The 19,821-nt window shown below is 38.8% G+C and overlaps 1 protein-coding gene and 1 long non-coding RNA gene across 2 annotated transcripts; both read left to right on the forward strand.

Moving 5' to 3' along the window:
* The first annotated feature begins 147 nt into the window (after positions 1 to 147).
* LOC124153466 (peroxiredoxin 1-like) lies at positions 148 to 5,331 on the forward strand. Its single transcript, XM_046526633.1, has 5 exons — positions 148 to 323; positions 4,019 to 4,183; positions 4,430 to 4,546; positions 4,645 to 4,898; positions 4,991 to 5,331. Exons 2-5 carry the CDS (start codon positions 4,050 to 4,052, stop codon positions 5,074 to 5,076), a joined length of 591 nt encoding a protein of 196 aa, XP_046382589.1. The 5' UTR covers positions 148 to 323; positions 4,019 to 4,049; the 3' UTR covers positions 5,077 to 5,331.
* Positions 5,332 to 5,493: 162 nt separating this feature from the next.
* On the forward strand, positions 5,494 to 6,124 carry LOC124174007. The gene is made up of 2 exons (XR_006868835.1): positions 5,494 to 5,734; positions 5,844 to 6,124. It is a non-coding gene; the product is annotated as an uncharacterized LOC124174007 (long non-coding RNA).
* Positions 6,125 to 19,821: the final 13,697 nt, after the last annotated feature.

A 19,821-nucleotide genomic window follows, 5' to 3' on the forward strand; every position in this document is an offset into this window, starting at 1 on the left:
ATGTGAATATCCCTTCATCTCTTCAGTATCTTTATCATGTATTTGCAAAAATATTCGCCGCTGCGACTTCAAAGAACAAAATTTACGGGAAAGCCGGAATCCATGATGTAGCGAGTGCCGCCGCTAGGTGGCTAGGGCGCTACGGAAAGGGGATTGTGGGTTGTTGGTTCTGTTCAGTTCCGTTGATTCACAGCGGTTCACTGTTGCCATTTGGATTCATTTATATCTCCTGTGTCGTAAGTTGTGATTTAACGGATTTCGCCTAATATAGGTTCGCATTAGGTACTTGGGTTCTCATCAGCTTCGAGCAGTATTTCAGATTGGTGAGTATTATTACCTCCGATAAAGGGTACTTCTCATTGACTTTTGCTGTTACGAGTTATCATTTTACGCTCGTAGTTAGTAGAAGTCTTTGTGAAATTTATTTCATAACAAGGATTGAATAATTATTCTTTACAACGGAATTTTCATAGTTTTATCCTTAATCAATTGGTTTTTTTTCAACCACGTGGAGTTGCCTTTGGCATATCCCTAACTTGTGTCCTAATATCACTTGGCCATCACAGTTCATCAACGAAAAATATATATTTTGATTTGTCTAGAAAGTTCCTCCGGGACGTGTGAATCTTGGATCGTATGTGGCACACGGCGTTACCCTGTGATCGCCGTGATTCTGTCGTAATTGGGTTTACTCGAAGTTCCTCATCGTACAGTCGCTGAAACTAGAGCAATGTAACTCTCCGTTTCACATTAGTTTTATTTCTCCCTACTAACGGTGTGATTACTTTGGAGACGCCCTGTAACTGTGTACTTGATGCTGCCCATTTTATTGAATTGAAAGTTATATCACCCTTGGCGGAGATTAAACCATACGTATATCTTGCCTCATTAGTATTTATTCATTACAATTTGTAGGGAGAGTAGATGTCCGATAGATTTTCATCACGGATGCGCCTTTACATCTACACGGAAATTGTATATAGAGATCTTGCAGAACGTCTGGAAGGAATAGGATTTCAAAACACCCTCCTCGGCCTTGAATGTGAATCATCCGCCTTGGCGATTGTAAATGAAGTTCCGGTGAGAGACATTCGATATCGTGCCTGTGTTGGTGATGAGGTTTTTCATCAAACCTTTTCGCTTCTATTTTCTCATAATCGGCGGCACGATGGCAATTTGCTACTTTTTATGATCCGGGATAATTGAATTTGAAATCAACATTAGTATCATCCAAGCCGGCTATGGGAGAAAATCTTTAGTGTTTCCTATCTATTTGCAGTTGAGATATTTCGGGCTGATATTTTTTCCTGCTCGATTGAAATGTAACGAATGTTCGTTCTAGTAGCTTACTGCGACGGAGTACAGATACAACCTTGGTTAAGACTTTCGCGATTGCTGTCTTGGAAAGCAGAACGAAAGAAACGTGATTCTGTCGAAGTCATTTCTAACAGTACTTTCATTATAACGTTATGCAGAGAAAAAATAAGAAAGTATGGCAGGCATCGTATTACAAACTTTTTTCCACCTTTTCCCCGCACCGTTCGTAATGTTAATGATTCGGGTGGTTGAGGAATGCTGTAAAATACTGATGTATTTCGAGGATTTGATGCTCATTGTGAAGACCAATCGTGCACCGTTCACAATTTTCATAACCCAAGAACAAATACGGAAGTTATTCATTCGGAGAAGTGCCTGGGTGTTAATTTAATTCTTGCTTCTTGAACATGTATCAGCAATATTGTATGCTCTGTTGGCTTAAGCAGTAGACATTAATTTAGGGCCTCCAGCAGAAAAAAAATTGAACTTTTTTGTAGTGTTGCTGTTCACTCTTTGGCATCATGTATCTTTAATTGTTTGTGTATTGCGCTTATGGACAAATAAATGTGTTAATAACTTTATCTATTCCTCATTGCTTTATTTGTCTAAAGTCAACCGGTTTCAACATGCCCAAAAATTGCATTTCCTCTTGATGACATGGGACTGTTGAAACTGGGTGAGGTTGTAGGACATACACAAAATTATCAATACATTCATTTCACCCTTTCTAATCCATAGCTGCTTCTTGGAGAAACCAATTTTCAAGATTTCTCATTTTGAAAATTTAAAATTTTGCCCTCAATCATAATCATCACAGCAGATAAATATTTCGTCATTAAAATTTACACCACAAAATAGTACGTACTTAAGTCATTTCCTAAATAGAGCTGAAAATTAATACATTTTCAACGTTGCTTATTGTTAGAAGCAACAATGGGTTATAATGGATTAACCATGACATTCTTGGTGTCATCCAATGGTAGTCAGATTAATGATTTGAATAATTTCATGCAATATAGGTATTCCTCATAATTTATTTGTATTGTCTCATAGTGAATTATTTAGATAACTATTATTTGTTATCATTATGTAAGACTTGGGGAAGAAAGTGTTAAGTGAAGTTTATAATTTTAATCTGTCCCTACTTTACTGTGCGACTGTATGTCCCACCTTAAATATTCATTCCTCCTATATATCCATTCCTGCTCTCTTAGTCTCAGTAACCACTCCTGCTGTACCTCAATATTTTATGTCTTGTGTAAATAAGTGTGCTGTATTTTCGTAATATTTGCACACTTTGAAATGGCATAGTTTGTTCTAAATGAGCTGGGATATCATTAAAAAGTGAGTTACTTAATTTATGGTTTTATTATGCCATCTCTAATCCATTAAGTATTGACTTGATCTTTTCAAATTGACCCTCTGTTGTTGTCCAAATGTTATTTTCTCCTTGTTATTCAAAGTAAAATGATTGGTAACTGTGAAAGCCTAAATATTTACTTGTCTTAGAAAAGCTAATATTTGGGACATGACTTAAGTTTATAATTTATTGATTTTTTCATCCCTATATCTTCCTTCCTGGATTTGGTTTAGTAGTTGCCCTTGTCATAAAATAACAATGTGTTGCATTTTATTTCGAAGAGGAATAGTCTTTAAGTAATAATTTTTTGGGATAGATTTTGAGAAGCATAAAGCAAAGATCTGATATTTCAATCCTTTATTTGAGGGCTGGTAGTTTACTGTATTTCTGAGAAACACTCATGTGGGAGTTGAATAACCCGCAACAACTATATATGTATTTACAAAATTTTCATGTCCCATAGTTGCCCATTAATTTATCTGGTCCAAGTCCTAGTATATTTCTCGTTGTTGTTTTCCGCAGTTCCCAGCTTTGCAGCTGTCTCCTGGGAATTTATCTGGTTCCAGAACAACCTTTTTCTTTTGAGAAAATTTGCATCTTAATTTGTACATTAATGAGAAATAAACCTGATGGACAGCCTATTTTCTCATTCAAGAAATGGTGCTCTTAATTCTATGAGGCTATAGCTTCTTTGTGTGTGGGTTCATGCTTAGTATCATTGCTGGACAAAAAAAAACACTTGAATGTTTCACTGTTTACACTGTTCCATTTGTTGATTATTATTGTGAACTTAAGGATATTGCACTGTTTCTAATGGTATGAATGTTAGTGCGTGCATAATTTTGATAATTTGTGCCAGGATCTATTTAATACATGTGCAATACTGGAAAATTTTACTGATGCATGGTTGTACAATATTCATGCTCATTTCTAGAGTTAGTGTTTTACCTATATAAATACTACATTCATATTCCCAGATTTATTTTGCCTCCTCTTGCAAGCATTTAGTCAGAATTATGCTACTGATAGAAACAACATACCTGATTGAGTCATGAAACTGAAAAGTGAAATTCCTTAGTAACAATACCAATTTTATTTTTGTGGATCAATAATGCCATTAATTTATAGTCCTTGCTCTTGCAAATTTGTGTTCGCGCTAGTTCTACACTGCAAAATTTTGGTACAATGAGGTAAGAGTTGGTTCACTTATTTGGGATGGATTGTATCAACAGTAAAAAAATCAGGAGTTAGTGACCTAAGCATCTTGTGTTCCAAAATCTGGAAACCTTGTTTGGTTCAGTTAAAGCCTTCTAGGAGCTAAACACTTTGTACTTTTTTCAGATATATCACCTTCCAATTACCATCTTTGATAATGGGCATTCCTGAACTTCAGAAGCCAGCCCCATTTTTCAAGGGTACTGCTGTTGTCGATGGAGCTTTCAAAGAAATCTCCCTTACAGATTACAAAGGGAAGTACTTGGTGCTGTTCTTCTATCCATTAGACTTGTAAGTACACCAGGCAAAGATTATGCAGTATTTTAATTCATGCTATTGTAAGCTTCTTTTCTAACATAATTAAAATCTTTTCAGTGTGGCTCAGGGTTAGGCCTTTTTTGGCTAACCCCTACATTTTATTCTTTAAATTTAATTGCTATTAAGCAAATTTGTTTTGAAAACAGTGATATGGTTGCATGATTTTCAACTGCAGTCTATCTGGCAATTTAATTTCAATTTCCTTTTTCTCTTTTCCAGTACATTTGTATGTCCTACAGAGATAATTGCTTTCTCTGACATGGCTGATGAATTTAGAAAAATTAACTGTGAAGTAGTGGCAGCTTCCTGCGATAGCCAATATTCCCATCTTGCTTGGTAAGTCCATTGTCACTGTCAGGAACTATAATTTCTCTCTACTAATTTTGATGATTGGGTCAGTATCATCGAATCGATATTTTGGATTCTTTCTGCAGGATCAATACTCCCCGCAAAGAAGGTGGTTTGGGTGAGATGAAGATCCCTGTTCTTGCTGACAAATCAATGGAAATAGCTCGAGCATATGGTGTCCTCAAGGAGGATCTGGGTATTCCGTTCCGTGGTCTTTTCATTATTGATGCCAATCAGAATTTGAGACAGATCACTGTGAATGACCTTCCAGTTGGGCGTAGTGTTGAGGAAACTCTAAGATTAGTTCAAGCTTTCCAGTTCACAGATACGCATGGAGAAGGTAATGCTTGATTTTTATTTTTTAATTGTTTAATCTCGATATTAATTGAATTTTTAAATGAATATTGTGAATATTATTCCTTTCATTTGCAGTTTGCCCTGTTAATTGGAAACCTGGCAGCAAGACAATGGTACCAGACCCAAGGAAGTCAAAGGATTATTTCCATTCTCAGGAGTGAGTGTTGTCATTCAGTGTTTGATTTGTGTTATTTATGTCAAGTGATATTTATCCCTGTAAACAACTAGAGCTATTTTTTAAAATGTTATTTGAATTATTTTGAGAAATTTGCCAACTATTGCCAGCTAGCTCAGGCCATGTCTATAGAGAACTGTGATGTTTAGTATTCCTCAAGCTCTTCCAACCTTACAAATTGTACCAAATAAGTTTTGTATTTAAATGTACTGTTGTGCATGAATAAAAGTGTAACACAGTGGATTCTGAAGATAATCTTTGAACTATCCAATTTAGTAGATTCGTATTGGGAGTGATAGTTAGTTGCTTGAGATAACTGTCAGGAGGGATCCATTCAACTGTTCTTCTGATAATCGTATTCTAAAGAAAGTATGAGTGGCCACTTAAAACTTGCGTGTCTGCCACCAGGTGGAGAAGTGAAGAGATTCAAACAGTTGTCAAAATTTTTGGAGATGGCTTCCACATGCCATCCAAATGAGCCCATTCCCAAAAACTATTTCTGGCTCTGGCCTGGTTTACTTTCTTCATTGAAATGACCAAAATTTGCAAGCTCTTCTTGGTAACACACAATTCTTAGACAATGACAATCCACTTGCTCATCTATTGATTTCATTAGTCTGAAATTAATGTGTCTGCTGGATGATGTAAGTATTATGGTACTGAAGAATTTAACTCTTGCAGTTAAAAAAAGCTATTATGAAGGTTTTGATCAATGGGTTTTTCAAAACTAACCCTTGCAACTTTGTTTTGCAGGAATGGTGTCATTCTTGCTAAAATAATGTGGAATAACCTGAAAGACAAAATTGGTATTAATATTTATTGGTTATAAGTAGAGGAAACTTATACTTTGGAACCTTACCTATACACATGACCATAAGAATTGTGGATATGAACAAGGAAACATGCATATGCTAGAACTATTAAGTATGGGTTAGAGACAGACCCCTATTGATTTTCTAACTCAATTCCATGTTGCTATGCACTGTGGTATGTTGAGAGTGGCATTTTGAATAATACTCTGCATGTCTATACTTTTTTTTTCAAGTTTTTATTCACAAATTTGCCCTGAGTTTTCTACAAGTTTCATGAAAATCCCCCAACCCTCCCGGAATACCCCCTTATTGGGTGGTATTCCTTACCCCCCTCCAACCCCTCCCCTTCTGTGTCATTTGCTGTTAAAAACTCCTCCACCCATAACAAGTTCCCAGGGGCGTTACATGCTCTAACGGTTTTCCGTCCTTCTGAAGCAACATTTCACTTTCCTGTTCACTTGATGGATATTTTTGATTCTGTCATCCTTGGGGATGCTCAAGCTCTCAAGCCTAATGACTCAGAATCCACCCCACCATCTGATGCCTGAGCTTATGCTTTAATGTTAAGCATGGAAAGAGTAACTGAATCATATTTTTCCTTCAAGCCAACATCCCTGTCTCCTTAATATTTTTTTTGAAACTATAAGAAGTTTTGGTTACACTTAGATTTATTGTCCTTATGTTTTTATTCCCTGTGTCATGTGTCTCAGCGGCACTCATAGCCTCGCACCAAGGTGGCCTCACACGGCGGCAGCTGGAACTAGAATGATGGCTTTTCCCAGCATTCATACTTAGCCATTGCATTTTTGCGCACATGAAAATTTTCAATTTTCTTTTAATTGCGAAAAATAGATATCGTCATTTAAAAAGTCTCAAAGCGTGAAATACGTACTCCAGTAGTAATAATCTCTCGATTTAGGCAATAAAAAAATAGAAAACCACCTTAATTTTATTTAAATTTTAAATAAAATTTTTTAAAGGTGGATTTAAAGGAGAGGCATGGGGGCTCTCCCCCCTCAGTCACTTAAAATCTAGACAAGATTTAAATATGTAAATCATTACGTTTGTTTTGTTTTGTGTATTACGGAGCTTCAATAATTTAATTTCATATGAGTGACTCTCACACGAAAATAAAGGTAATATTTCGTACAGTAATTGTTGTGCATTGTTTTTAATCTCAAATATGAGGAGATCACTTGTCAGACCCTTATGCCCTACCCCCAGGAAAAATCCGTGATCCATCCTTGTCTATATATCCTCTTTCACATTCCATTATCTACTGCAGTCTGTATTAACCTCGTATTTACTATTTTCTTTCACCAGTTGGGCTGCATAAATTATTAACCTCGCTGGTCGTCGGACACTACTATTTTATCGCCGTCCTGCAGTCTATGTGGTGGTGGAAGGATTGAAAAAGTTTCTCCTGGGATGTGAGAAGCGGTTAAAGGCACAAAAAAGCCTTATGTTCATATTACTCACTATCCTACCCCCATTTCCTAAAGTCTCGATGCGTGACCGTGTTTCCAAGTTTTCTAGAGTTCCAGCGAAATCTGCGTTAATTACTCGATGCCCGTTTTTTTTCGAAGAGCATGAACTCCTGCGAACTGAGCCTGGTTGGAGGAAACCCCGTGTTTCTAGGGATTTTATCGAAATCACTAGTCGGAGTGTGCGAAAATGTAAAATGATGCGCGACTATCTTCTTCAGAGCCAGAAAAAATATTCCGGGGGTATCATTTTGGAGAGGGAGCCTGTGACCAGCTCTTCAGAAGTTTTTAACCCCTCCACCTCCTACGTAAATAACGGAAGGTATTCCTTCTATCAATGGCTTAAACGAGTGCTTCATTTTCCCAACTTCACTGGGAGTTGCCGTATTATACAATACGATGGACAAAGAATGAAGTTTCGGAGGGAACAAATCTTGAATTATTGGGGTAATTTATTTTAATATGCCATATTGCTTGGCGGGAGAGGGATTGGGCAATGGATTACTCCCTGCAGGGTGACAGGTATCATGAAATCTCGTATTGGGGAGTTAAATAAGTTGGCCCCCCTATACATATGTCCTAAATTATACACTAGGTAGTGTTAATTAATTTTCATGAAATAGAGTTTACAGATTTTTATGTTTGAAATTTCTCATTTGACGCTTTCAACTGGCCCTCAGGACATCGCTTGCTTACTTCGACGGTGTTTCGCATTTCCTGGCTGAAGCAATGTTAATAACGACGAAGAAGCCGAAGTAATTTTTCCATTTAAAAAAATGTAAGCCAGGAAGTAATAAGACGACACTGCATTAGTCATCTCACAAAATTTTTTTAGTGGGTAACTTTTTTGAATTACTTTCGCTTGACGCCAAATTATGCGTTGTTCCGAACGATTCATAGTGTGTCTATTATAGCATCGGCGGCGATTTCTGGTTAATTACGTGGTATGGCCGTAGCAAGCGACGGGGGGAGAAATAGTAAAACCAATCAGACAGAGATCGAAATAGACAGAGCTTCGAGATGTTATTTGAACAATGCCTTGCGTACCTACTCATAGTGCTATTTTCGGATTACTTGTATGTATATGACGTAGGGATAGAGATTTGTTTGGATTTATATGGGTAGGTCTCATTCAGGAGTATACCCCAGGTGTGTGAATTACCCACGTTAAAGGTATTGGGGGAAGTTCCATTCCCTATTCCCCCTTGCGCATCGATGATTTTCATATGGGGGCGTCTGAAGGCTTCAACTTGGGTTAGAACCATGGACTCCCCGATAAGTAACCCATTGCTCTACCCTCTGAGCCGCTATGCTTCCCACGAGAATTGTAGTACAGCGTGATCATATTTGGAGTTTCATAAAACTCTTTCGCTTAGGGCATTATTTTTTAAATTGAAATATTAATACTTTGCATGTTACAGTTTTCATTAGACAGTTATCAGGTGAGAATTGTGGATGACGGAATCCTTTAAGGAAAAACATGTTCGAGTGTTCTCACCCCGTTGTTTCGTTATCAAGGTCTTGCGTGTAAAGGAACGAGTCGTCGACCTTACGAAGTGCCCATGATCTCACTGACGATGTTGTCTGCAGATGGGCAGTTCAGAGGCGACAAAATTTGGCCCTCGGTGCAGCTGAACTCTTGCTTAATTTCCTGTGACCGCCCGTCTCTTCCTATTTATGTCTGCGTCGGAGAACTTGCCCTCTTACGTAACGCGTGAACGTCACCTAACGAGTCCCAAGTGAAATTTTTTCTATGGTTCGGCGTCGCCGTGGTAAGCAAAAACGCCTTCGCGTTTTTCCCCTATGACAGCCTCCCACTCAATTCACTGGATTGGTTAATCCGTTTTATGGCCTATTCTGTAACCAGGGTAGGTACATTCAACTCTCCTCGGGTAAGAGAGGTACAAATATTTACATAATACCCTGCGAGCCACCTATAGGGTGTTTGGCAGGGGGTGATCAATCACCAGCAAGCAATTGGACTCCCACATGTATATCACAAATTCCAAAAACGTCACTCTTACTAACAAATTATACAACCATATGCTGTTGGAAATAATAATAAAATTAAGAAACATGCATTAAGTTTTACATGTTAGTAGGCTACACTACAAGTCATGTAATCTATTTTGAGTTCTATCACCTCCGTTATAATCTCTTATTGATCGTGGAAAAAAAGACATTCTGAACCTGTCTGTTCTACAATCTCTCTTATTTTATTTATTTGATCTGATCTTCCGTAGTATGTTGGCGTCCGTAAGATATTGTTAACTTCGTTAGAAAAGACACTGCTCTTGAATTTATCTAAAAGGTTTAGTCTACTTTTCAATCTACGGTCCGACAGAGAGATCCCCATCCGAGTTTATCTAAGAGGTCAGTTACACTAACAAGGCTATCGTAACGACCTTTCACATACCTGGCAGCTCTCCTTTGCACGCGTTCTAACTCTGTTATTAAGCCTTTTTCATGAGGGTCCCAAACACTGGCAGCGTATTCTAAATGTGGTCTAACGAGGGAAAAGTGGCCAATTTCTCTCACTTTGTCGTCGCACTTTCCTAATATTCTTTTAACAAAACCCACTTTACGATTAGCTTGACCGGTTATTTCCCGAATATGTTTATTCCACGATAGATCATTATTGAGTCTAACTCCTAGATATTTCATGCATTCAGCTGCCTTTAATTGGGTGCCCCGAATTATATACTATAAAATACGGCAATAGAAGTTCACACGTGGTATCTCCTCATCCTTTCGTGCTAATAATACAAATACGTGCGTCTTTCCCTGCTACGCTATGGTACGCAAAGGTACTCCGTTCATAGTTTTAACTAGATAACCATGTGCTTATAGATGGAAAGTACTTGTACCTTTCATTATTGTTTTTAATTGAAATATGTTTAATTTCCCTGTGCGTATAATTATTCCCCATATCTTTGTATACTTCTTCCCACGGTGCCGCTTGAGAGCTTATGGTATTCAAAACTCCGCTCAGAACCGCTATATTTTTCCGATCTGGGTATCATCAAGATTCGACCTACGAAAACAGTGGCGCCCTCATCCAAAATTATATGAAAAATAGTATTTAATATGTATCTCAAATGCTTCAATAAAAATAGTATCTCAATGTTGGATCGGATAGGTCAGGGTAGAGCACACCGTAGCCTCTTCTTTGAACGGAGGGAGAACAGCTTCGTTCAAGCAGCAGGTGGGCGTTTTCTTTTGTTTGCATTCCGAAAAAGAGATGAGGCAGCATAAGGAGAAGATGAGGTAATTGACAAAAAATTTGGCCGAGCTGAAGGCCAAGAGGGCTAAGTGAGTGACTGAGAAGGCTACGAAAGTAAGTGGGGACGATGACCAGATTTCTGCAATGAGCCTGGGGTAAGTTTTATTTTTTGTGATGATTGTGAAAGGATGCTTAGATTTTTCATAACGTTTTGATTTCGAATGGAAAATGGAACTGGTGGAATAAATGGATTTTATTTCTCGATGTACCTTGCTACATTTTTCTCTGACGACCATATCTACGAATGCATTGCAATGGATGTACAGTTCGGGACATGAAAATATTGGCCAGGTAAACGGGGATTTCGAAAATGGTAATTTAGTGCCAACCCCTCTACCGATTGATTCCTCTTGAAAGATTAGCTTGAATTCAATTGACACACTACCATATTTAATTAGGGACTCAAACAAGACTAAATTAAAAAAAAAACGTCCGATCTCATTTTTCTTCGAAAATATTAATATTTTAATTTTATTAATATAAGTGGACGACTCAGAAATACTGGAAAGATTGTTATGAAATATTAAACATAATATTTGTATACATAATACCTTATCTGTACTATGCACCAGATTCAGACAATTTTGAGCAGGTATATTTGAGTGTCGCTACGTCACAAAATAGCCGCCCCCTTTTTTCGACAAAATTTTTCATGAAGTGGACGATAGTATAATATTTCAGCAGTAGGGAAAGCGATAGACGATAGCTCGAAGGGCCAAAATCGTCTCAACTTATTTTGACGGATTGGCGCCATCTCTCCTCCGCATTGAAATTACCTCTAATTAATAATTAATCTACCTCTGCATTGAAATTATAGCAATGTTTTGGAGTTGCTAACGGCAGTTCTAATAAGGGCGAAAATAAGTGAGGGGGCCCACCCCTTGGCACGAGGATATATGTACGCCTTTGGAGAAGTATGAACTTATGATGAAAAACTGGGGTTGTCCCTCCGGAGAATGATTGGGGAAAACAGTTTTTTATTCATATGACACCTGCAGAAATTCTTGTGAGTTTTATCGGTGGCTTTTATGTCTCGATTATTTCGTATATTTAGAGAAAATATTTCTAAATTCCTAGTACCGCTGAAATACGTTTCTTCGTTGGTGGTTTTCTGTCTGGATGTCGTCATCCCCCATCTAGGGATATTTGGAAAAGGTCGAATGAGAAGCTTTCTGGGAAACCAGGTTTGTCGATCGTGGAAAGTGGGGTTCCAACTGTGGTGTTAAGTTTCAAATCCCTCGTAAGTGGAATGAAAATTTTGATGTTACGTGTAGCGGGTGATCCCGTATGAGGCCAATGAACGTAGCTCATTCCGTGATAGTTTGAGTGACGTTCTACCCAAGTCACGCGCTCGTTCTACCGCGTTAAATATTACGGCGCTTGTCAGCTTAGATATCTGCATATCATGACGTATATACAGATATTAAATGAACTTGTCTAAAGTTCAGGAGAATATTTTTCGATAACATCACACTTACAATTAGTTTTGTTTTATTGATAATGGCCTTGTTATATTTTCAGCGAGGAATTCCAATTCCTTTTTCTCATTGTATTTATTAATCAATGTGCCCCTAACATACGGACAGATGCATTCGTGTGTTATGGAAAAGGCCGAGTAGCAGCGGTGACCACCTCGGCTAGGGCGCGTGATGTCATCGAATTATCTGCGGATGTCGATTTTTCGTCGCAAATAGCTCGGATACAGGCGACTGAACTGAATATTCTCTTTACGATAAGAAAAATAGATCTCACCCCCTTTCTATCCTCAACCCCTTCTTACAACAAAACAACTGTATCTCAATCGACGATAAACTAAATTGGGCAAACGAATACATTTCAAATTACAGTGGAGCCCCGCTAATCCGAAATAATTGGGACCGGACCCATTTCAGATTAGCGAATATTTCGGATTAAGCGGACTGTTATTAATTTAACGATAAATTATTAAATATAACGTGCAACTACATAAATTAATCGCCGAAACGCCGTTTCACGTCCATATGGTATGAGAAACAACCAACTTCATTATGTACGCCGTACGGTAACGCTCTGCACGGCTACCGCTTGAGTTCGTACTGGCAAAGAAATCCGATAGGTAGCAGCACAACCTACGTAGTAAAGTTTTGTTTTTTCCTGATTTTGATTTCGGATTAAGCGGATTTTCGGATTACCGGATTTCGGATTAGCGGGGCTCCACTGTATTTATCTTTTTCTTCGGCGGGAAGACTTGCGGAGTCCCTACCAGACGAATTACTACTTCGCTTATGAGTTGGAGCGTTGACCTGTGTGTGCATTGTATTTAAAAAATTATTATTCAATAAGTAATGCTCTGTGTGTAAGCCTCCCGAGAATGCAAGCGGAGTACGTGGGGTGATTTTTTTTACGTTTTGTGTAAGCGAGTATAGCATAGTGAGGGTGTCGAAAAAAGCAAACCGATGTTGATAAAAGCACATACAGGAAAAATGAAAAGAAAGGAATGATAAGCAAAATTTCACCAAATAGTGCATTAAGGAGAGCATGGTAGCGCAGCGGTGGATGGTAATCCAAGAGTCTCGGGTTCTAATCGCGTGTGAAGTCCTCCGGCACCCTCAAACCAAAGTCCTACTAAATGACCCTTCGACCCCGGATGTGTGAAATTCACGCGTTTGTATGAGTTAGTGGGTGATGGCATCCACTCTTACCGATTCAAACCAACCTTCGCGAAGCTTCTGGTTGAATTACGTAGTGAGTGAATGATATGCATATAATCAAAGATTAACACGACACGCATGAAATGTAGTTTTCTGTCTGCATGCTTGAAATAACATGATTATGGTGAATCTATTTTATAATGATTGTAATAATTTGAGATTCTATTCGATTAAGAAAACACAAAAAAATAATGGAGACCAAAGACATGCCTTTTATTTCACACTGGCTTCCAGTCATTTCGATTGAAAAGAAATCTCGCCACACTCCTTCCATCTATCCCCTCACGACTCCTACCCCGGAAAATATAAACAATTGACGCTCAATAAACAATTGCATTACCCTGAGGAAATCTTCAGCAGGTGAGGCGAAACAGTCTGTACATATTCTTTTAAACTGTGATGCGGATTTACCCTGAAGAACAGAAGTTTGCTGTACATCAAGGACCGTGAACCTTTTTGCCAATTACTCATTCAGAATTAACAAAAAAATATTGTGTATCATTGTCATTTTCATGGATAAGATAAGTTAGAAGCATGCTTTAAGTTATCCTCATTTGTGTAAACAATTAGGTAAGTAATGGTATTCATTCAATTGATCTAAATTTAGTCCGAAATATAGCCTACTGGTAATTAATTGAAAGGATGATATAATGGTAAACGAGGATTGTTAGCATTTGATGTCATGATTAACGGCTTCAGGCATGGTAAGTACACTATTGGTTATATGATAAATTATTTCGAAAAATATTAATTTAACTCTAAATCGAGCGCATTCATAATTGATGTTCTTCTCCATGGACTTTCAATTCCAATAAATAAGCAATTAATAATAGAAGAAAATACTAGATACAGCGAAGGAATTGGTATTGGTGATACATGAACGTCACTAAGACACGTCGCGATGGACGGCTACCTACCACCCCACAATGCTGATGGCGCATTACTCTCCATAAGCAGAAACTACACCCACTCCGCCGGAATGTAGTATGAATTTTAAAAATCCCCTTCAAGAATTCTGTTCCCTTAAAATATTATGTATGGCGCGACCTAACCCGTACATCCCCTTGCTGCCGCCGCCGACCTCAAAGGACGTGCCGTACTTCAGCGCGCTGCCCCCACTTATGCCATTCAAATTATTAGTATTATAAAATTAAACTGTATACATGTTTTCTAAGAAGCACTGGGGAACTGCCATGATCATAATACATCATAAGTTGGTTAAAAATGCTACACATGCTATTCATACAACCACATGCGTAATTTAAAAAATTGTTAAAAAACGTGATGCAATTCACAATCTCAAAATATCTAATAAAACAAAATTACTCATTAAAAATATCTTCAATAGGTTGTAATACGAAAGTTTACCCATTTTCAGCGATCCAAATCCATTTAACATGGTCTCCGTGTAATTAATTTTGCTCTCCTCGGTCGCTCAAAATTCCGTCTGTGCGATGCCTCGAAAAAATCACGTGAATGCCGCCGCCGGCAATTCTTGCAGCCGCCGCGCCGCGGCGGGCGCGTATTCCCACAAAAAATATACTCATATTACATTTGCTTTAATAGCTACACTTATAATGCGCGTAACAAAGAAAATTCGTAAGAACATTGCGAAAGCCTTCAGCTGCAACATGTATTGAGGGAAATTTTGTTTCCTCAATCCGTTTTGTTGTTAAATAGCCGTAAATGCGATACATCCGCGGGGCAACCCGAATGATGCGCTGAAATTTCGTTTCTAGATGCACCATTAAATTATTGTTACCATCAAAATGGTTTGCTTGTGAGCAATTTAAGGGGCTTTAATTTGGCGCATTTCATTTTAAAATCGAATGGGCGATCTTTGAGATATAGGTATTCGATCTCGGGGGACAGAATTTTGCAACGGATAGTACATCCACGGAGTGGAAAGCGGAAACCAGGATGTCAAGTGAGTGGGGGCGATTTGAAACCTAATGCCAATTGTATTGGATATCCCCGATGCCTCGATTCCGCGACGCAAGAGTCATTTGAACCGGTTTCGGTCGGCCGCAAAAGGGGATAACCGAATCCGAACGTTTTTTTCTCCGCTGTGGCCTCGCCTGTCGGGAAAAAAGTTCAAGGTTCGACAGCACGTCTCCTCTCTGTGAAGCACGCACGAGTGGTACGGTCGAGGATAGGGTATATAATCTTTGGTCAAAGATTTCAGTGTTGCCGGCGGCCTGCACGCACGTGCACCTCGAAACCGTCAAATCGACAGCCGTTGGCGTTGGGTCCATTAGCTTTTCAGGTGAGGAGATTAGGTACCGCTTTGTGTTCCGCACCGTGCCTTGAGCCTCGCGGCAGGTGGTGTCACATTTGAAGGGACATTTAGCTCGCAATCGTTCTGTCTGAAGCTTTGACTGAGAAGTCTGTTTGAGGAATTCTCTTATAACCAATTCATGTGTTTATTTCGAATGGCTGAATTTTCTCTTCAATTCAGTGGTGTGGTGGCCATTCGAGCGAATGTCTCTAATCGATATTTCTTTAATTCCATTTCCTTCTTAAAAGTACTAAAAGCTAAAGGGGGGAAAGTGCTTGACCCTGACTGGAATTGCTCCGATCATGTTCATTGGTTCCGAGTGGTTGCTGCGTGATTTTCATTAGTTGTGTTTTAAATGTTTGACTAGGTTACCAGACCGCCGGTGTGCTCTCTCGATACATATCGTTATGATTCAATTCTCATATCGTCGTCCAAATGGAAACCATTCGCTGTAATAGCGAAATCCCGTTACCAGCGGGGAGAAGGGCGGATATTTTGGTGGCATTCATGGGAGCAGAGTTCCTTCTTACTTCATTGATAAGACTTCCTTCAAAGTAACGGGGTCCGGGAAAATTGAAAAAAATGGCATGCCTGGAAATAAATTTTACATCATTTTGGCACTAAAAATTTAACCTGAGGCAGATGCAGTTATAACACGTCAAAACTAAACAACAAATTTAAATATCTTTTTCATTTCTCTGGGGCTTTGGGATGGGATCAATCCCCTTATCCCCCCAAAGTTACGCAACTGCTTCAGGGAATAGATGACACTAGAAAGTAAAACTATTATAGAAAGTTGGAAGGAGATGCCGCGCAAGCCATTTTTTGTTTTGCTGTGCAACAGCTTTTGGATGAAATATTATGAGCCTTTATCATGGATGGCAAGATAATATGCCATGCACAAGCTTTGGGACGTCAGTACTGACAGTGAAATTCTGGTTTTCGAACACCGCTTTCTCAGTTTCGAGGATAGAGGCAACAATGACAGGAATCCCATTCGACTTTACTATCCAATGTCGATAGGATGAGTAGCCCGTTATGCTCTTTCAGTTAATTCTGAATGGTATATTATTAGTTATGCTTACTTGTATGGGGGTTGTAGATAAAAGTGTGTGACACATAGTCGGTTTTAAATTTCAATTTCCGCAAATACATCGCAGCCCGTACTCCGACTTCCATCTCGAGAAATTTTCCTAGCACAGAAAATTTGTAAACCCGCAGCACCTGAAGTAAGATCTGACACAGTGGCGTAGCAAGGAATTTCTTTCGGGGGGGGGTCCAAAATTAGGGGGGAACATTTTTGAAAAATAGGGTACTAAGTAGAGGGTTTTTAACTAATTTAAGCGCTTTGATAATCGAAAAAAACTTCATTTGTTAAAAAAATATTTTTGTAAATTCATGATTTTCCAATATTTTGTTATCTTTCACGGAGAAAATTAATTGTGCTTTTATATTTCGGGGGGGGGGGGGGGGGTTCCGGACCCCCCTGGCTACGCCACTGATCTGATGCTTTCCAGGCGAATATAGTCAAAGAAGGCAATTCAGGCTTCCAGCCCAGGGGTCTCTCTCCATTCTGCCGACGTTTCGGAACTCGAGTATTTGAACTCGAAGTACTCGAGTACTTCGGAACTCGACGCCGGGTAATCCCTACGCAATGCATGGAAACCGGCACTAAGGTAAATACGATTGGCTGCCTCCTGGCAAATCACGTGAGACCTTCCGCCCTATGAAGAGTGTATAACCTGTGAACGTCGGGAGACCACCCGGCTGGAAGCCCTAATAGCCTTCTTTGACCCACAGCACCTGCTCATCTCTGTAGGAATCTTCTTCAAGGTTTTTTTGTGCATACTAAAAAGAGCTCCAGTTTTCCGTACGCTAATGTGTTTATATTTATTTTAGGGATGGCTTGAAATACCACCTGAAATTGGAAGAGGAGAGGTTGCTTAGACGAAAAAAGTGAAGCGGGGATCTCTACGATCTGCAACCCCGTCGCGAAATTGAAAGGCGGGCATGTGTAGTTCGTGAAGGGGTGAAATAATCAAAGGAAGACGGATATGGAAATATTATTTAAGACCTCCGGACGGTGACTTTGACTGTCAAGGAAGTGGTAACATTTCAAAAAATCTTTTCTTTCGATTATATGTACATATAATCGAAACATATGACATAACTCAACCGTGAACACCCAATTTAAATATTTTTATGTATATAGACTCCCAATATCAATGTATTCTGAAAGACCGTCCATAAAGCAAATACCATAGTATGTTTAATCGTTATTATTTTTAGACGAGAGATCAGTTTCAAAGCTACTAGTACATGTTGATGTTGCTATTTTATAATATAATGGCAAAATAAGTTTCGTATTGGTACTAATTAGGCGTAGATTTACAGAAATGATGGCGACATTCCAAAACTGATGGCTTAATGCGGGTGTGAATAAAATTGGCGACATTTTAAAAAGCGCCCTCAAAACAAACTTAGATCGTAATTAGAACCCTTCGAAAATCGGGGGTCTACTTTAGTGTGACTTTGGATTTTGGTGATATGCGAAACGTCTCACGCAACTCAAAAACAGAAAAATAGCGCATCAAGTTGCTACGTAAAGATTTTGTGCCTTCGGAATGGTCGGTAGGGAAGGCATGCAATATATTGCGCCCCCGGCTCACATCAACTGTGGCTGTAGAGTGGCTCGAGAGAACACAGCAAAAACGTTTCCATCCTCTAATGCTCTCGTCTGGTATCTCCGCGAATGTGGGAGAAGACGAAAATCCGAGGTATGCCGCAGGGCGAGTGAACGTCTTTCGGAAGTCCGAGCGTGTCGGTTGGTGGACGAAGAATTATTGCCTTGTCCCTCCTGGGCTCGTCTTCCTTTGAAGGCAAAATTGAAGAGTAGTTACTGGTCGTTAAAGAATTTACGTCGAACGCCGAAGTCTATCGTAAATCAAGAAATTTTAGAAAATACCGGTCATGGTTCCAGACTCCGAGAGCGGCCTTATTTTGAAAGAGTTGAATACGTTTTATACTAAGTTTACCATCGCGATAAAAAAGGATTAAATCGCTCCATATTCTTTGGTTTGGCGAGACTTCATATTCAGTTTCTATTACCTTTACGTACAATTTTTATTTATTGGTGGAGTCACTGACCACGTTTTGAAGAAGAATTAGTTGGTAACTTGTAAGGCGTGCGATAGCCCATTCACAAAACACACGAAAAAGGCGAGAGATGAAGTTTTCCTTCGTGATAGGAGATTGAGAAAAGATCGCAATTCGCTCAGATTGCATGGATTAATTAGTTTTGTCAGTATTATTATTAGAAATGCATGGCACTATGTCATTTTGTGTCAATGGATAAGCCTATCCATCACATAAAAATTCGCGTTATTTATATATTACGTAAGGAGATCATTTAAGTTTTTTTTTTATTTCGCTAATCCCTCAGTTCCGTCCGTGGGATGTAATATTTATTTCGTCATCGCATGATATTTTGAAAACAAAATTTTAATCTGTATAATGAAAATTGCTATGTCGATCGTTTCCAAGCAGCAGACGATATCCATTGGATATCTAAATGAGGTTGATATATCCAAAACAGGTTGTTATTACACGATGGATATTTTGAAAATGTTACATTCGTAGTTATCCTATATGTAACATCTACGATGGGTTCCAAAAATAACGCTACATAGATAAGTTATAATTCCCGATAATATCCGTTGCAGTTTTTAGGGTTAGTGCCGCGTTGACTAATTTTGGTGAACTAACCCGTGAAACAATTATTCATTTGATCACTGCGGAAGCCGCCGGACCACTCGTTGATTGTTTGGATTCATTAATTAATGTAGATAATATTATTAGAAATGTATACTATTATATTATTGTTTACTAATGCTAATGCCCTTGGCGGATCTATGGGGCTAAGGGGGTTATAGACCCCCCCCCCTTGGGTATCCAATTTGCATTAGATAGAATGGTAATTTTTTTCGGAGTCCCACAACTGCTGGGAGATTACCCCCACTTAACCCTTCCCCCTTGCTCCTATCCTGGATCCGTTACTGCTTATGCCTATCCATCAAATAAAACTTCGCATTGTTAGAATATTAGGCAGAGGGGCCATTACAGAAGTTTAGTTCATTACACTATTTAAATCCCTCACTTCCATGTATGGAATTCAAAAGTTAACT

The sequence above is a fragment of the Ischnura elegans genome, chromosome 2 (assembly GCF_921293095.1).
Source record: "Ischnura elegans chromosome 2, ioIscEleg1.1, whole genome shotgun sequence".
Taxonomy (NCBI): Eukaryota; Metazoa; Arthropoda; class Insecta; order Odonata; family Coenagrionidae; genus Ischnura; species Ischnura elegans.

What these genes read in the sequence shown, in the direction of transcription:
- LOC124153466 (XM_046526633.1), top strand. Translation starts at nt 4,050, where the DNA reads ATGGGCATTCCTGAACTTCAGAAGCCAGCCCCATTTTTCAAGGGTACT. An exon ending in TTCTTCTATCCATTAGACTT is followed by an intron (nt 4,184 to 4,429) that starts GTAAGTACACCA and finishes TCTCTTTTCCAG; the next exon opens with TACATTTGTATGTCCTACAG. An exon ending in CAATATTCCCATCTTGCTTG is followed by an intron (nt 4,547 to 4,644) that starts GTAAGTCCATTG and finishes TTCTTTCTGCAG; the next exon opens with GATCAATACTCCCCGCAAAG.